At 39.5% G+C, this 18,913-nt stretch overlaps 1 protein-coding gene across 1 annotated transcript; it reads right to left on the reverse strand.

The window, feature by feature from the left end:
* Nucleotides 1-2,665: 2,665 nt before the first annotated feature.
* LOC130931871 (oocyte zinc finger protein XlCOF6.1-like) lies at nt 2,666-18,190 on the reverse strand. The gene is made up of 3 exons (XM_057861040.1): nt 17,828-18,190; nt 11,912-12,025; nt 2,666-4,516 (listed from the first exon to the last, which is right to left on the reverse strand). The coding sequence occupies exons 1-3, from the start codon at nt 17,865-17,867 to the stop codon at nt 3,489-3,491; spliced, it is 1,182 nt and encodes a 393-aa protein (XP_057717023.1). The 5' UTR covers nt 17,868-18,190; the 3' UTR covers nt 2,666-3,488.
* Between the last annotated feature and the right edge of the window lie 723 nt (nt 18,191-18,913).

The following is an 18,913-nucleotide window of genomic DNA, read 5'->3' on the forward strand; positions in this document are numbered from 1 at the left end:
AACTCCTCCACTTGGGGCAGGATCTCATCCCCAACCCGGAGAGGGCACTCCACCCTTTTCCGGCTGAGGACCATGGTCTCGGATTTGGAGGTGCTGATCTTCATCCCAACCGCTTCACACTCGGCCGCGAACCGCCCCAGTGAGAGTTGGAGGTCACGGCTTGATGAAGCCAACAGCACCACATCATCTGCAAAAAACAGAGATGCAATGCTGAGGCCACCAAACCGGACACCCTCAACGCTTCGGCTGCGCCTAGAAATTCTGTCCATAAAAATTATGAACAGAATTGGTGACAAAGGGCTGCCTTGGCGGAGTCCAATCCTCACTGGGAACGAATTCGACTTACTGCCGGCAATACGGACCAGACTCTGACATCGGTCGTACAGCGACCGAACAGCCCTTACCAAGGGGCTCGGTACCCCGTACTCCCGGAGCACCCTCCACAGGACTCCCCTAGGCACACGGTCGAACGCCTTCTCCAAATCCACAAAACACATGTAGACTGGTTGGGCGAACTCCCATGCACCCTCAAGGACCCTGCCGAGGGTGTAGAGCTGGTCCACTGTTCCACGGCCGGGACGAAAACCACACTGCTCCTCCTGAATCCGAGATTCGACTTCCCGACGGACCCTCCTCTCCATGCACCCCTGAATAGACTTTACCGGGGAGGCTGAGCAGTGTGATCCCTCTATAATTGGAACACACCCTCCGGTCCCACTTTTTAAAAAGGGGGACCACCACCCCGGTCTGCCAATCCAGAGGCACTGTCCCCGATGTCCACGCAATGTTGTAGAGGCGTGTCAGCCATGACAGCCCTACAACATCCAGAGCCTTTAGGAACTTCGGGCGGATCTCATCTACCCCTGGGGCCTTGCCACCGAGGAGCTTACCAACCGCCTCAGTGACTTCAACCCCAGAGATCGAAGAGCCCACCTCAGAGTCCCCAGACTCTGCTCCCTCAAAGGAAGGTGTAAGATAAGCTTGTTTTTGGGTGCCAAATATATTGCTCTCCCACAGCTATTATACATGCACTCCCAAGCTATTATGAAGAATACAGTTTTAGCCATAATCATGTGCTTACGGGTGATTGTTCATATTCTGCTGATAAGTAGATACACACACATGTTGATTCATCGCACAAGGTCTCAGTACTTTTCCACCAAGCTGCAGTACTTTGAGTGCAAAATGTGTGTTCAAAACAAAGATATCTTGCCTGCTCAGGTAATTCAATCAGGAAGGTTTAATCAGGAAGTGTGACTGTTCAATCACTGACTAGAATAAGGAATTTGCCCGACCGAACCTGCCACGTTGGACAACAGTGTTGTAACTGTATTCTGCTCATCAATAAGCCCTCAATAAAAGTTAGCAGCGCGGGAGAGTTCGGAGAGAGACTCGGATGAAAGATGTTGGTTGCGGAACGTGTCTCCTGGCTCTCCCAACCTGCAGGTTGAAAGAAAAATGTCAATTCTCTGACTTTATCTCACCGTGCCCTGCCTTTTGTCAGCTTGCCTTGGGTAAATAAGTAAATAAGTAAAAGAACGAGTTTTAGACCCAACAGAAGGCGTGTCGGTGGAATTGAGGAGGGCTTCGAAGTATTCTCCCCACCTAATCACGACGTCCCAAGTCGAGGTCAGCAGTACACCATCTTCACTATACACAGTGTTAATGGTGCACTGCTTTCCTCTCCTCAGACGCCAGCTGGTGGACAAGAATTTCCTCGAAATTTTTTCAAAGGGTGCCAATACTTTTTTCCGGCCGATTTTGGAGTTTTGTGTAAAATGATTGTAAAATGATGATAAAATGACGACCCCCCCCCCCCCCCCCCCCATTCTCTTTTGTGTTTTTTCATTGCAAGCCAACAAATGAAGATATTACTACCAAAACATTTGTAATTGTAATCATTTTCTGGGAGAAATTGAGCACTATCTGACAGAATTGCAGGGGTGCCAATACTTTTGGACAACACTGTAAGACACCAAAGATAGATTTCCATTCTGGACTCCACAGTCTAAATCTGCAGCCTACTTTTCTTCACTGGTGGGCACTATTATGGAACTATCATCATAATCATCTTCATTTTCGACCTCGAATTGACTTTTGGAAAATTTCACTGTTTTTGTATAGTAAAAAATCGTTTTTGCTCCTTGGTTACGCCTCATCTGTCAACAGTGAACTTTTCCGTTCCAATTGCGCCTTATTCAACAAGACCCTTGTAGCACGCAAGGTGTCAGGTGGTGACCATATATTAACAAACAAAAACAATTTCAACACAACATATTTAATCTGCAAAGCTAAATAACCAAATGTTTCAATGTGTTTTATTTTTAACAAAAATTATATACCAAAACATCAATTTACTACGAGAAAAAAAAATCTTGTAGCAATAATACGATTTTACTGTCAGTACTTTTTTTCCTTCTTCATTTAGCCCTCATACTCTGTTGTAACATATCTGTCAATCACGAGTAGTAATTAAAAAAAAAAACATGCATACATTAATCCCCTCACAAAAAAACTCATTTGTGAGCCAGTATTTTTGATTTTGTTAATTATACATTTTGCAAATTTGAATATATTCAAATTTTCCATACTTATTTAATAATATTTTTGAAATTTTTTTCAATTTTTGGAAATTGGGGTCTGCCGTTTCAAATATTAAATGTGAAAAGTGTAGATTGAAAGGGTGAGTATTATATAAATAATGCAACTTAACTTTGTAATGAAATGACGGCAGTATAATATGAATCCAACACAGATGAGGAAGTTTGTATCGAATTTATTTAAAAAAAGATAAATAAATTAAAAAAAAAAAACAACCGAGAGCACGCCAGAACACGCGAGAAAAAATACAAAAAGAGGCACGAAACGAGTCGGCGAGAAAACCAAGGGAAAGGCGTCGATGGCCAGAGAAGGCAAAAACCAAAGTAAACAAGTAAAACAAACTAAGAAATATTCCGACACTCGTATATGGTGACAGGAGTCTTTAAATAATGAGCGCTCCACATGCGCCACAGGTGTGTTGCACAGCCCCGCCCAACCAGCTGAATCATGTGCTGGACTGAAAAGAAAACAACAAAGATGGCACACAAACCTGACAAACTTCAGAGCGTTCAATCAGCAGAGGTTTAGGCAATTGGGTGGGTGTACATCATACACCGATTAGACAAAACAAGGCACCAAAAGTGCCAATCCTAAACAGGATTTCAGGAAGCTCTCCGGAATACAATCGTCCTACGTGCAAAACATCTGATGAAGCCAGCATGGAAGACAGGCAAAACAGTCATTGGTCACGGCTTCTCACATCAAAACACACGTGTCTTCATCCGATCCTTCCGAATGAATCCTCGACCACAAACTGAGCAGGAAAAAGGTTTTTCGTCAGTGTGGATTCTTGTGTGTTGTTTTAAGGTGCTTTTTTGCCTGAATCTTTGACCACAAACTGAGTAGGAATAAGTTTTTTTCGCCAGTGTGGATTCTTGTGTGTGCATTTAATGGTTGCATTTCAGTGAATCTTTGACCACAAATGAGCAGGAATAAGGTTTTTCGCCAGTGTGGGTTCTTGTGTGTCTTTTACAGCTTTGCTTTAAAGTGAATCTTTGACCACAAACTGAGCAGGAAAAAGGTTTTTCGCCAGTGTGGGTTCTTGTGTGTCTTTTAAAGCTTTGCTTTAAAGTGAATCTTTGACCACAAACTGAGCAGGAAAAAGGTTTTTCGCCAGTGTGGGTTCTTGTGTGAATTCTTAAGTTATATTTTAGAGGGAATGTTTGACCACAAACAGAGCAGGAAAAAGGGTTTTTGCCAGTGTGGGTTATTGTGTGTATTTTCAAGTATCGCTTTTGTGCGAATCCTTGACCACAAACTGAGCAGAGAAAAGGTTTTTCGCCAGTGTGGGTTCTTGTGTGTAGTTTCAATTGTCGCTTTCGAGTGAATGTTTGACCACAAACTGAGCAGGAAAAAGGTTTTTCACCAGTGTGGATTCTTGTGTGTTCTTTTAAGTATCCCTTACAATCGAATCTTCGATCACAAAATGAGCAGGAAAAAGGTTTTTCGCCAGTGTGCTTCCTCATGTGCGTACGATAAGTATACTTATTAGCAAAGGTTTTCCCACACTGAGAGCACTTGCAGAGTTTGTCGTCACGGTGAGAGTGATGACCATCATCATTGTAAGGCGAGTGTGACGTGGTGCCATTTTTGTCTGACGGAGCAATGAAAATGTCTGCTTGCAATCCTTCTGTTGAGCTGCTGCTGCCTCTTGGAAGCTCCGCCTCTCTGTCGGCCTCACTCGGACCATCTTCACTCTTCAAGGGCTGAACAGTCGACCTGTTGATATGCTCTTCCTCTTCCTCCTCCTCCTCTTTAACATATGGCAGCTCTTCCTCTTCCTTTTTGATTGGAAGTTGCTTCTGTTGACAGGGCTCTAGCTCCTCCTCTTTGATTTGGTGGAGCTCATTAATATCCTCTTTAATGCCAGGAGATTGTGGCTCCTGCTGCTCAGCACAAAGATATTTTCTGAAACCTGCAAGACACAAGAAAACCATTGATATTTTTTATGGACTACCACTGCGCCTTTCCTTTGTGCAAAACTTGGAGAAGACGAGTAGAGAGATCACTCGCGGTTTTGCGGATTCAGTGCATGGCACGGTTTTAAAAAGTATTCATAAAACAATAGTAGGAAAACAATATGCGGTTTCATTTTGAGGCGCAAGGGACATTGTTTCTGTAGAGATGCGTCCGAAAATCCGGTGCTGAAAACAGAAAAAGAACCTTAGTCCTCTTATGATGACGTCATTAAAGCACAGCGTATGGAAAGCATTATTGTAGCAAAAAGATTTGTTTTTGTATTTACACCTTCGTGTTTGTATATAAAAAAATTGTACTCATATTTATGCATTCGTGTTCGTATTTAGGCACCAAATTCTGATGCCTGACTTTTTTTCTGCGGGTGTGTGCATACAACTCTCTTTACGACTACTAGGAATTCTGTCTGTGGACTATTTCAAGTTTACGGCTACGAATCAAAAGCGTTGAAATAACGTCACGTCGGTCTCGGGGAAAACTAAGTGATCCTCTAACGGCGCATGCGTCGAACCAAAAACTGGCTGACTGCGGTGTTGTGCGCTGAGCTAACCTGTCAGTTGGAAGCAATGAATCACTGGTAAAATCAATAATGTGTTTGTCCAATATTTATCGGTTGAATATAAGCGTTTGATTGTAACTAAATGTTTTCCATTTTCACTGCACTTTGCCTGTTTATGTCAATGTAATTGTTAGTATGTTTATAAAATATTTCTAATTGATTAGACTAATAACCAATTACCGTAATTTTTGGACTTTAAGGCACACCTGAGTATAAGCCGCCCCCCACCAAATTTGACACAAAAAAAAAAAAACGGCATTTGTTCGAAGACGAGCTGCACTGGACCAATGTTCCCTCTAAGCTGCGCGCGTGCGCAATCGCGCACTGCTTGCACACAAGAAAATCTAAGCTGCGCACAAAAAAAAAAATCAACAGTGTTGAGAGAAATGTTGGGAGAAATGTTTTGTATTGATAAATGTGTCCTCAGTTGATGTGGAAATGATGTTCCTATCGTGTCTTGTTGTTGTTGTTGAAATATTGTCTTTTCGCCACAAGATGGCAGGATGGGACTTAGTTGTCTAGAGTGCTACTTGTGGTACGTCATTTTTGTTTGACTTTGATTACTTTGATTTGTCAGATTGTCTGTGAAGACAGGTCTACTTATTGCAACGTTCTTGAAGGGGCTGCCTGAAAGTGACAAGCCAGTTAACAATACATGCGGTGCATACATTTGACACCATAACATTTGCAGAATTCAAAGCCAAACTCCGAAGCTTTGAAGAAACGGAAAAATTAAATGCAGGAGAATAAAGCGACAGAGTGAGGAAGACTCAAGCAACAGCTTCAAGGCAAACCACAGACGCAAACGCTCGTGACCGGCTCAAAGACAACGCAGAGTTAGTGTGCTTCAAATGTGGAACCAAAGGCCACAATGCAAAATCATGTCGACAAAAGACATGGCGTAGTAGGTGCAAAACTGACACGTACAAAGACGCTACTTGCAGACGCAACGACAAACTGGTTGGAGCGAGAAAAATTGCTGTAGATGGAGATCCTGACTTCGAGTTCAAGGTGAGAGATGAACAGCCTGACACCAGAAGGCAGGATACACCCAGCATCCGGGAACGAGGCCTGATGGTGGACATGGGAGCGACATCTCATATCATCACTGACGTGACCAAGTTCAAAAGCTTCGAGGAGACGTTCAAACCAGAGAACCACAGCGTCGAGTTGGCAGATGGTACCCGGTGCAGTGGAGTTGCACTAAAAAGAAATTATGCAGAGTGCTACCTGATTGACAACAGAGGACAGCAGCGCAAGGCAACACTTAGAAGCGCACTCTTCATACTATCGTACCCACAAGACATCTTTTCGGTGAAAGCAGCAACATCGAGAGGAGCCACGGTACTTTTCAAAGAAGGTGAAGACGAATTTATCACCAAAGACAGTACAAAATTCAATATTCATGTGTATGGCAAGCTGTACGTTTTGCATACAAATGGTGAGTCTGACAAGTGCAATGCATGTTATGATATTATTCACACATGGCACCAAATATTAGGCCACTGTAATTATGAGGATGCGCTCAAATTACAGAAAGTAGTTGATGGAATGCAGATTAAGGGGAAAGAAACAAGACCTGAACAAAAGTGTATGTGTATATATATATATATATATATATATATATATATATATATATATATATATATATATATATATATATATATATATATTATGCGTATATATTGGTGTTATTATGATTACTGCAACTATTATTATTATTATTATTATCAATGTAATCATTATGATTAGTACAGCTGTTGTAGGGAAGTGACTGCATTCCTATGGAATTTTTGGAGTGAAATGGGGGTGGGACTCAAAAAAGCTCGGCTTCTTCCCACTCCTTTTCGAGCTACACGTGTATGTATTGTTATAATTTTTGTTACATTCATCATGACTGTTTAATTTTTATTTTATTGTATTTTATTTTTTCCATACTTGTTGTTTTTTGTTTTTTGTTGTTATTGCTCGAAATAAATAAATCAAATCAAATCAAAAAGTGTGAGATATGCATACAAGGAAATTTATCTAGACCCGAAATAGAGACCCCGATACTCGAGCAGATACCCCCTTAAAATCAGTACACTCAGACCTTGCGGGTCCAATAACTCCTGAATCGATTGATGGTTACAAATATGTGCAATTATTCACAAATGATTACTCTGGTGCAATATTCACATACTTCCTGAAAAAGAAAAGTGACACTGTTCTGGCAACAGAAAAATATATCGCAGATATAGCTCCTTATGGGAAAGTAAGGTACGTCCGATCTGATAATGGGACTGAATACACTTGCAATGAGTTCCAAACATTGTTGAGAAAAAGTGAAATAAGACACGAGACATCAGCGCCGTATTCCCCACACCAGAACGGGACAGCTGAAAGAGGATGGCGTACACTATTTGAAATGTGTAGGTGCATGCTAGTTGAAAGTGGGCTACCAAAATACCTATGGAACTATGCAATACAAACTGCAGCAATGGGACACAACAGATGTTATAATAGACGTACAGGGCAAACTCCTTACCAGATATTGACAAACAAGAAACCAAATTTTTACAGAATGCAAAAATTTGTATGTTATATATACAAACAAGACAAGGGAAAATTGGATTCTAAGTGTAGCCAAGGACAATTTGTTAGCTATGACAAAAACAGTCCAGCATATCTAGTCTACAATCCAGAAACAAAGAAAGTACAAAAACATAGGCTGGTAAAGTTTGTGAACAAGGAAGTCATAGAAAAACAGGCACAGACATGTGACGAGAATCAAGATGAAGAATACAACATGATAAGGTTACCAAAAACTGATCAAACAAATGTACAGGTCAGAAACAGAACTGAAGATCCTCTAGAACCAAGTGCATATAGTGAGAGTCCAAAGGAAGTGAACTTGAGAGTAGAAGCCTAACCCTAACCCTATCCCTCAAGAGAGAGGAAAAAACAGAGTCATTTAGAGCAGGGGTTTTCAACCCAGTCCTCAAGGCACACTGTGGGTCCTGGTTTTTGTTCCAGCCGATCCAGCAGAGACAGTTGAACCAATGAGGCTTCTGCTAAAACAAGCCACACCTGACTGCAATCAACTGATTGCACTTGTAAAACACCAGATTGGGGAAAAAGTGTTGTCATCTTGTTTGGTAAGAATGAAATCCTGCACCCACAGTGTGCCTTAGTGGAATAGGTTGGGAACCCCTGATTTAGAGGACTTCATAACAGAAGACAGAGATAGTGATGGAGTTCATACCACTGTAGACTACTGCTACAGGATGGTAATTGGTATACCTCAAACATATGAGGAGGACATGAGTTCGAATAACTCAAAAGATTGGTCAAAAGCCATGGATGAAGAAATTCAGTCACTAAATGAAAATAAAACATTTACCTTGACAACACTGCCAAAAGACAAGAAAACAGTGGGGGGTAAATGGGTTTACGCATTCAAAAAGGATGAAGATGGGAGAGACAAGTACAAAGCACGATTTGAGGCAAAGGGATTTAACCAGAAAATGGGAATAGACTATGGAGAGACATTTTCACCCACAGCAAATTTAACAAGAGTGGTGTTACAGAAAGCGGCACAAAAGAGTCTGTTGTTACATCAGATGGATGTTAAGACAGCGTACTTACATGCTCATATTGACTATGACATATACATGAACCCACCTGATGGTTATAAAGAAAAAGATGGTCTAGTCTACAAACTTGGAAGAATCACTGTATGGTCTCAAGCAATCAGGTCGAAATTGGAATACAGTTTTACATGAATGGTTAACTGACAACAATTTCACATGAAACCAAGCTGACCACTGTTTTTATACAAAGAGGTAAATTAATGAGAAGGTCATCATCCTCATATGGGTCGATGACTTACTTATTGCTGCGAGCAATGATTGTATTCTGAAACAAACAAGGGAGATGCTGGCAGAAAAGTTCAGAATGAAAGACCTGGGACAGCTTAAACATTTTGTGGGCATCGATTTCATTCAAACTCAAGATTGTGTAAAAATGTGTGTTTTCTTGAGCAAGAATAGTTCTCCAATTTCTTGGAAAACAAAGAAAAAACCCACAGTCGCACTATCTACATGTAAAGCTGAATATATGGCACTGGCTTAAACCATACAAAAATGCCCATATTTAGAACAACTAGCATTGATCATTATCAGTACACTTCAACAACTATACATGATGACATACAGGGGACAATCGCTCTTGCCAAAAATCCTGTTAACAGACAGATGCAAGCACGTAGACATAAAATATCATTTTATTAGATCTGTTTTTTCATAGTTTGGCAAAGGGTGCATCTTATACTCTGGAGCGACTTATGTGTAAAATTATTCACACATTATTATATCATTGTTGCTTGTTAGCATGTTCATTATGCCATAGTTATCTGAAAAAACTCTTAATAGCTATGTTACATTAACATACCAGGCATGTTCTCAGTTCGTTGTTTACAAGTCCTGTAATGTTAGCATCCGTGCACTTATTCAGCCTGTTGATCTCAATTGTATTTTTATTTTAAATTGTATTTCAAGATTACATGTCTGTTTTTTGTGCTGGATTCTATCAATTAACTCGACTTATACACCGATGTGACTTATACTCAGATGCGACTAACTTATAAGCCAAAAAATTCAGTACACATCTGATGTTGCTTACCGTGGGCCGCAGTGTAATCAGGGAGCTTGTTTGCTCTGGCACATGAAAAATTAGAGGGAATTTTGGACTGGACTACAAGCCGCAGCTGTTCTCGCTGTTTTATGGAGTATTTACACCAAAAGATATTAACCGGTAACACTATTTGACAGCGGCATCATAAGACCAAATGAACCACCACGACGCTTTGAACCAATTGGTTGCAAAGGGTCATTGCTTCAAGAAGCTACATTTGGCCATCACTGCTCCCTTGAGGGAGACAGTCAACTTCCTCTTCCACCTGCTGTCAACACTGTGTCGTACAACATGCCTCCTAGCATGTATTGCAGCGCTACAGATCAATAATCATGTTCTGTGTTAATTATTTCTTCAGTTAGTGTTCAAGTTAATTGCTTGTTATGGTATTTGGTGGCACTTTATTTGACAGTGGAGCCATAGGAATGTCATAAGATCATCATAAGTATTACATGACACTGCTATGAGCATCAATTAATTAATGCTTATGACAAATCCGGCAAATTATCTCACATTTGAATGGATGGAAAAGATCCGAGCTGGACATAAATGGAGTTAGTGACATAATTTGCCGGATGACACTTAATTCATTAACGCCCATGATAGTGTCATGTCATAATTATGACGGTCTTACGGCAGTCTTATGACGCCGCTGTCAAATAAAGTGTTATCTATTAACCCAATAAATCAACAAGTAAGCCGTAGGATTCAAAATGAGGGAAGAAAGTAGCGGATTATAGTTCGAAAATTACGATACCTAAATTGTGATATCTAAATACCGTCGTTACCCAGACACTGCTGATTCACTATCTATTATTGTGCTAAAAATCTTAAAATATGACCAGACCAGACCCAAACCAGTGAGTGTACTAAATGTTGTTAAATGCCAAGTTTACCAAAATGCCTTGGGTGGCAATGTAGGTCAGGTTGTTAAAATTAACACCTCCTAATGAGTAAAATTGATCAATTTTCTGCACTTTTGACTTTCTTGATAAAATTAATTAAATTCTACTGAGTGGTTCTTAGCCAACTTTATTTAAAAAACAAAAACATTAAAAAAAAAAAAAAAAAAAAAAAAAAAAAGGATTAAAATGCAAATAATAAATTCTTCAAATTTGGTCAATTCAGATCAGTTCGGTTCCAAACGGCACAGTCTTTTTTATTATGTATTGTATACTCATATTTACCATTTGTAAATATTACTTAACCCTGATCACAGTTTTTATAGTACATTGCGCGTAATATATATTTACATAATGTAACTAGAAACTGCAATTTCGGGAGAAATTACACCTGGGTCTTTCCTCTTTGGAGATACAGATCTTAGCCCCACTCAGGTCTATCAATAGAATGGACAATAATGCCGATCAATGGCATTAAACAAAGTAAACGTCATTAAAAATGATTGGGAGAATTGGACGTCCATTTCCGTCAATGGCAGCACCCTCCATAAGCGTCAATGCAATCGGGGACATTTGGGGTACACGTCCTATTGATATCTGGTCATTTCCTATTGATTTGGGGATAGTTTTTTTTGCCATTGAAAATGAATGGGAAAAAATGTGGACGTCCATGTACGTCATTGGTATCCACTTACATAGGTGTCAATGGAATCTAAGTACATTGGCATCAATAAAATGAAAAAACATGATGAAATGCCATTGGAAATGAATGCGCAGTTTGGACGTCCATGGAAGTCGATGGCATCACGCTCCATAAGCGTCAATGCAATTGGAGACATTTTGGGTACACGTCCTATTGATATCTGGTCATTTCCTACTGATTTGGGGACATTGGTTTTTTTGCCATTGAAAATGAATGGGAAAAAATCTGGACGTCCATGGAGGTCAATGGTATCAACTTACATAGGTGTCAATGGAATCTAAGTACATTGGCATCAATAAAAAATACTTCAAACAAAGGAAATCATTTACATAGAGGGAAATCTTTCAATTTGTCGATGCAGTGGTGCAACTTTAATGTCGGTCCATTGCACAGTTACTAAGTAAGCAACACCACGATATAAACGGTATTAAAAATACTATATTAGACTGATAGACATTTCTGTACTAATGAGGAAAAAGGATGGCTTGGGATCACCTTTAATGTGTAAGTTATCTTCCTCTTGCTTGATGGATGGCGACTCTTCCTCCTCCTCCTTGATGCCTGCAGACTCCTGGTGCTCAGGATAATGGGCTTGGCTGACATATAGATCTGCAAGACCACAAACAAATCTTATTCATTTGCAAACTTTAGTCCCCGAAATTGGTTTCTGTTGTAGAAAATTCATCCTTGCCATTTTTGTTGTTGTTGTTGTTTATTCGTGTTTTGTTGTCTTCCAATCCAGCACAAAAGTCATTTAAAGTGCTTGACATCACATTAACAGCGATTAAATATTGGGACTCCTTGACAGCACTACTGTTAACATTAAAAATGAATTCTCATGATGATGATGGTGAAGAAGCTTTTTATTCCAAGCATGGACAAAGAAACAGAAATACAGTATAACCCAGAATAATTATGTGCGCTCGATAGGGAGTGAGAAGAAAAACTTATTCAATCCCACTCCTGATATCATCTTCCAGCAGTCTTATTTCGTGGGATACTCCTGTCCTTCGACTTAAGTCCACACAATAAAGAGAAGGAAAAGAAAAAAAACAAAAAAAAACAACAACAAAAAAAACAACTAACCCAATAGACAACCAACTAGACCAACAGAGTTGGCCCATTAAAAATAATTCTGAATATATACATAACGATTCTACAAGAACAGCAACAGAAATTGTCAGTAAATGTAATTATATTGTGACCAGACCATATTTTTATGCAACAATTTCAATTTATAACCGTTTCTCCACACTTCAATACAATATAAAAGATATGGGAGCACCAGGGAACAGTATTAGGTGCGAAGTGCACCACCATCAAGGTATAATATAACTTTATTAGTGAGAGGCTTTTTGAGATTTTGGTTTTAATGTGTCTGATGTGGGCTTTAATTTACTATCTATAATAACTCCTATGAATTTTATTTAATGCATATTACTGATTTGGACCCCATCTATCTGTAATTCTGAGTTATATTAAGGTTATTAAACATCATTATTTTTGTTTTATTTGAGTTAAATGATAATTTAGTAATATCCATCCACTTCTTTAATTCATTCACAGCAGTTACAAGTTCATTTTGATTTTCACTACTTTAGAATATGTTGGTGTCATCTGCAGAACAGCGCATCCCTCCTCCCGCAGCCCAGCAAAGGAGCCATCGTCACCCCCCCGGGATCCAATGTGGTCCCCCGGGCCACCCGCGCTCCCATCAACCGGCCCTCAGGGATGGGAAAAGGGGACGCACCACCAACCCCATAATCTGATATTTGTGAAAATTTCTTTATAAGTTCAAAAACCTCATGAAGGGAGGACTCTGTTTTTTCTAGAAATAATAATATATATTGTCTGAGTATAAGTTAATTTAATGTTCTGATGTTTGCGAGCAGATCCCTTTAATATTAGCATTTTGTCTTATTGCAATTGCTAATGGTTCGATAAATAGAGCGAATAACAGGGGTGAAAAAGGGCAGCCTTGTCGAGTTCCCCTTTGAAGACAGAAACTTTGTGAAATTACCCTGTTTGTGTTGACAGTGGCTTTTGGGGCGTTGTAGAATGTTTTAATCCAACTGATAAATGGCTCACCAAAGCCAAATTTTCTGAATTTTAAAGAGAAAAATCCAGTTCACTTTGTCAAAGGCTTTCTCTGCGTCCAAAGAGAGGATAATTGCCTTATCTTTATTATTCTGTACCCCATTAATGAGATTAAACAGTCGTCTTATATTGTTTGTAGAGTTACCTCCTTTAATAATGAATTATAGTGTGAAGAATTTGTTCTAATCTAGCAGCTAAAGCCTTTGCAATAATTTTAATATCTGTATACATTAAGGATATTGGTCTATAGCAGGGGTGTCCAAACTTTTTGCAAAGGGGGCCAGATTTGGCGTGGTAAAAATGTGGGGGGCCGACCTTGGCTGACGTCCTTTACGTAAAACAATATATTTAAACAAAATTTAGCAAGCCATTCAGTGTGTCACATTTGCTTTATTATTTTTTTTTTAATGAATAATTTCAACAATCTCGCAACTAGCCTTTGCGCAGTTCTCTTTTGACTATCGGGCTCTTGCGAAATACTACTGCTGTAAAATTAAACTAGCTTCAAGTTGCTTCAATATCTCGCTGCGTATCTTCCCTGTGATCTTGTCGTCATGTCAGCGTGCCTTGTTTGGTAATATCTCCTCATTGAAATCTTCAAAAATAGCGACTGTCTCTTTGCAAATGAGGCAAGACACAGTTGTTGCGTATTTTAGTGAAGAAATAGTCCAATTTCCATCCATCCCTGAAGTGTCGGCCATCACAGTCAACTTTTTTTTGTTGATTGTCGCCATTTTAGAAAATTGGAAGCAGAGGATCACACAGAGTAATGTTGCTTAGCCCTTAAAGCATATGACACCAGAAAAAAAGTCTTAAATGGCATTATTATGTGAATTAGAATCATATTTTGAGACGATTCGACTATATACAACAATTTAGCAAAGCGCAGATGACGAGAAATTAGTCTTTTAATCTGCCGGTTAGCCACGCCTACCATTATAGGGCTTTAGCGTCCCAACAGGTGGATGACGTCAGCGGTAGACTAGGCTCATCGGTTTTACTATTCAGCCCATTGAGGGGGAATTGTTCAGAACGAGGAAAACGCGACGAAGAGAGCCGCAAAATGTCATTGTTTCAGTCTCTCTACTCCCAATATTTTTACAGGATATTCTTTTTATCCAAGTATTTTTCCCCAATAGCTATATAAATGGCTTGAGAAGGACCAGTCAGCCCGTCGAGGGGGAACTATTCACAATGAGGAAAACGCGACGAAGAGAGCGGCAAAATGTCATTGTTTCTGTCTCTTTACTTCAATATTTTTACAGGATATTCTTTTTACCCAAGTACTTTCCCCAATTGCTAAATAAATGGCATGGTCATGACAAATAACAATCTTGTGCTAAATGGAATATAAAATAATAAAAATCCATTTATTCAGACGAAATGGCAAAATTACTCCATAATGGTCAAAACAGTCGACTTCACCTTTACTGTCACACCTCCCGAACGATATTTTATGACACCTAAATCGGACATATGTAATTTCCCTTCCCCGGCTTCGGAGAATGTAAACAGACCAGAAGGAGTGACAGCTAGCCGACATGCTAACCCGAACCGAGGGATGTTTCAAAGTCTTCGAAGTGGAAAATCACACATAACTAGCCTGGATTATTTGACATGACGACCCGGTTGTCAAGTTTCTTTGCGGATCGGCAAACCGCCCGGCGGAGAGCAATTTACAGTTCGTTCCCTGGAGGAGGGTGGCTGGAGTTGTTGTGTAGCTAACGTGCTAACAGCTAACTGCTAATGAGCATGAGTATAGCTTTTTACATGCCTATCAATGATCAAACGTAAGTAGTCCTTTATTTAAAGGAATTTTATAGTGTTTACTTTGTAATCACTGTATTCGTATTTGACATAATACAAAACAAGATGTTTACTCACTTCCTTGTAAGTCCAATGGTCCCACAGTAAATATCCACGGTGAATGGGAACCTTTTGAAACTCCAAAAAGGCGCATACGCCTCTCCCGCATACAGAATGATTTTTCTGCAGCCGTTTGGCTGGCGTGATGCAAAAAATAAAAGTATTAATCCGCAAAATCAGCTGAATCCTTCGTCCTCGTACACAACAGTACACTGTATAGTGAAGAGAACGTCTTCTACCGTACACGTCACAGCGCCCTCCTCCTCAATGCAAGACCGAAGCCGGAAGTCACTCATTTTCATGGCGCGGGATTCAAAAAACTAAATAAATATAGCGATCGCTTCCACACACATCCAAGCGGTCCATATCATTCAGGGGCATAAAATACCGCGTGTATTATGAAATAAACATGCTTTTTCGTGTCACAGGCACTTTAAATACCTGCAACATGAAGCAATTATCAGAGAATCCCAAAATTTGAAAAATAAGGTTCTAATGAAACCTTTTTTTCAAATTTGTGAAAAGAAAAGTCAAAATGAATATGTGTAATAAGCGCTCTAATGTCTATAACCCATGCTAAATCATGTTTTTTTTCTCATGGAACCTGCAGATGCATGTGTTGACTTGCATCCATATATATATATATATATATTTTTTTTTTTTTCCAAAAAGAAATGTCAAAATTCTAAATTAGTCTGAAAATCATGAAATTTTAGGTGTATCAAATGTGATACATTTGGCAATAAACGGTTAAAGTGCTGCTGTCTTTTAGTGGGTAAATGAGGAGCAGCATTTCGTGTGTAAGCTACTTCATATGCTGGTTGCGGTACTGCTGACCAATTTATTAAGTCTGTGTGCGGGCCAGATGTTATTGATTTTATGACAGAGGCTGGGGGCCGGATGAAATTTGACCACGGGCCGCATTTGGCCCCCGGGCCGCACTTTGGACATGTCTGGTCTATAGTTTGCTGGTTGGGTTGGATCTTTCCCCACTTTTGGCAGTAGTTTGATTACTGGAGTGTTCATATTGTCTCTAATTTGACTATTGGCACTGATTTCTTGAACCATTCTACAGAAAAGTGGTGCCAGCATATTCCAAAAGTGTTTAAGATATGATGTCGAGCCCCGGTGCGTGACCTGTTGGCATGTCCTTTAGGGCATTCCATAGTTCGGTGAGGGTTAGTGGGGTATTTAGCAATTGTTTACTTTCTAAAGTTGTTTGGGGATGTCAAGATTGCTAACGAATAAGTCAATGTCTTCTTCATTATGTTCATTTGTCACCGAGTATAAGTTTTTGTAGTAGCTATAAAAAGTTTCGTTATTTTTTTCTGGTGATTGTGTTATTATGCCGGCTGAATCTTGTATTGATGTAATTAATGTTTTTTCTTTGTTACCTTCAAGTTGGTTTGCTAAATATTTCCCGGATTTGTTATTATTCTCAAAGGTGGTATATCGTAGTTGTTGTAACAGAAACTGAGTTTTTTTTTAGACAGAATGCCATCGAGCCGTTCTTTGGTACTGAAGAGTTCTTTTTTGGTAGTGTCTGTCGGATTCTTGGCATATTCCTCAGTCAGTTGTTTGATTTTTATTTCGAATCCGTTTTCCCAACTTCTGTTCTTGTTTTTTTAAATATGATGAATATGAGATGATCTTGCCTCAAATTACGTAACAAACAATAAAAGCAAAGTAACAAAATAAAAGCTGGTGGAGCAGCTCAGACTGTCTGTTTACGTTGCATGAAAATGGATAAAACCTACTCAACGGTGGCAGTCCGCTCTTGGACATGAGTCATTGTGATAATAACAATATATAAGTAAAATACATATTTCGGAGTATTTTGTGTGCTCCAGCTTTTATTTTGTTACTTCCTGTCTCCAGCCATGGGAATTTGCATATTAAGCTAAATATTTACTTCCAACCGTTTTCAGATTTAGCATTTCGGATATTGGATATAAATTTAAGATTTAAATAAAATATTTAGTTCTGGATTTAAACATTCAGGTCCAAAACTTTTTATTTAAAAATGAATATTTAGGTTGCTAAATAATGTTGTAAATGTGAAAAAAAAAAAGAGGAATATTTAGGTTGCTAAATAATGTTGTAAATGTGAAAAAAAAAAAAAAGGTGACTCAAAATTTCACACGTTTTCAACACTCTGTGGCGCTAAATGTGAGAAAATGTCGTAATTTTCAGCGTGTGCTGCTTTAAAAATGGCGCCCCATTGAAGGCATAGCATAGCGTTTTCAGATTTGAGATATGATACCTCGTGCTGTGTGACCACGAGGCTTTCTTTTAACTCTTTAATTTTGTCTTGTAGGATTTCTTGTGAAATCGATAATTTCTTATCGATTGATCCGATGCCCTCTCTAATTAACTTGTTGCATTATGGAGAATATGGTAGTAAATCTTCGGTCGTTGTCGCTGAGTCAAACGAATCTGCCTTCTTACGTTTCGCTGGGAGATCACTGCGTTGGTTGGGTGTTGCCATGGCGTTTCCTCGATGTGCGGCGGAGACGAAAAAGGTAAATCAAGAGATCGTGAGAAGTTAGGGGGGAAAAATCAGCTGAATTCTTCTTGAAGAGCCGTTTGTTAGCTTAGCCTTCGATGATTACGTCATGCGTCTACGGAGTCTCGCGAGGATCAGGACTAGGGTTGCCACTTTTCAGAAATAGAAACAAGGGACGCCCACCCCCCTCGCGCCCAAAGCCTTACGGGCGAAAAAAAAGGGGCATCCCCAAAACTCCTAAAATGCATAGAAATGTATGTATTTCTAGATGATAAAACTGTATTGTGCACTTTGTGGGCATGGCAGTTTCCTTGCACCAGATTGTTTTTTTTTTCTTCTTCTCTCTCTCTCTCTCTCTCTCTCTCTCTCTTCCCCCCCCCTCTCCCTCTCCCTCTCTCTCCCAAGAGAGTCTGGCTGCAGCCCGCCTCTCTCAGTACCCTGCGCCGCTCGTCTCAGTACCCATCCCGCAGACAGGAAGTGACGCAATATCGCAGCTCTCAGACCGGAAATTACAACATGAAGCTGCGCTGGAGCTCCGAGCTTCCGGTTTTATCGTAATAGTTAGCGTCCATTCGAACGTAAATACTAGTTTACTTTTCTTTTCGCACGTCTTTTATTTTCGGTTTCAGCATCACTCATTATTATTTAAATAATAATTTATTTATATGCTCCTTAAATTGATTTGGTGAAATCGGGAGATTAACTCTTTAAGCGCGGTCAGTTTGTTAAAGCCTGCTGATTTTACCAAAATGAAAAACACGGTTACAGTACATCAAAATTAAAATACACACTACTGCAATAAAGGTTTAATTAGTGACTGAAAGATCGCCTGTGACCTATCACAGTGTGTACTTTAGTTTGTCAATTGTAAAATATACTCCAATTGAGAATTATTACAAAATTGCTGTCATCCTTACATTTTTATGAACGGACACATTAGTATAGCTTCATTACAATTTAATGTATCAAAAACGTAATATTCTCTCAATGTTGCAACCAAACCAATTTTGTCTTTCATTTTGCTACTT

This window comes from Corythoichthys intestinalis, chromosome 16 (genome assembly GCF_030265065.1).
Source record: "Corythoichthys intestinalis isolate RoL2023-P3 chromosome 16, ASM3026506v1, whole genome shotgun sequence".
Classification (NCBI taxonomy): Eukaryota; Metazoa; Chordata; class Actinopteri; order Syngnathiformes; family Syngnathidae; genus Corythoichthys; species Corythoichthys intestinalis.

What these genes read in the sequence shown, in the direction of transcription:
- LOC130931871 (XM_057861040.1), bottom strand. Translation starts at nt 17,867, where the DNA reads ATGGCAACACCCAACCAACGCAGTGATCTCCCAGCGAAAC. An exon ending in CAGTGATCTCCCAGCGAAAC is followed by an intron (nt 12,026 to 17,827) that starts GTAAGAAGGCAG and finishes GTGGTCTTGCAG; the next exon opens with ATCTATATGTCAGCCAAGCC. An exon ending in AGATAACTTACACATTAAAG is followed by an intron (nt 4,517 to 11,911) that starts GTGATCCCAAGC and finishes TGTGTCTTGCAG; the next exon opens with GTTTCAGAAAATATCTTTGT.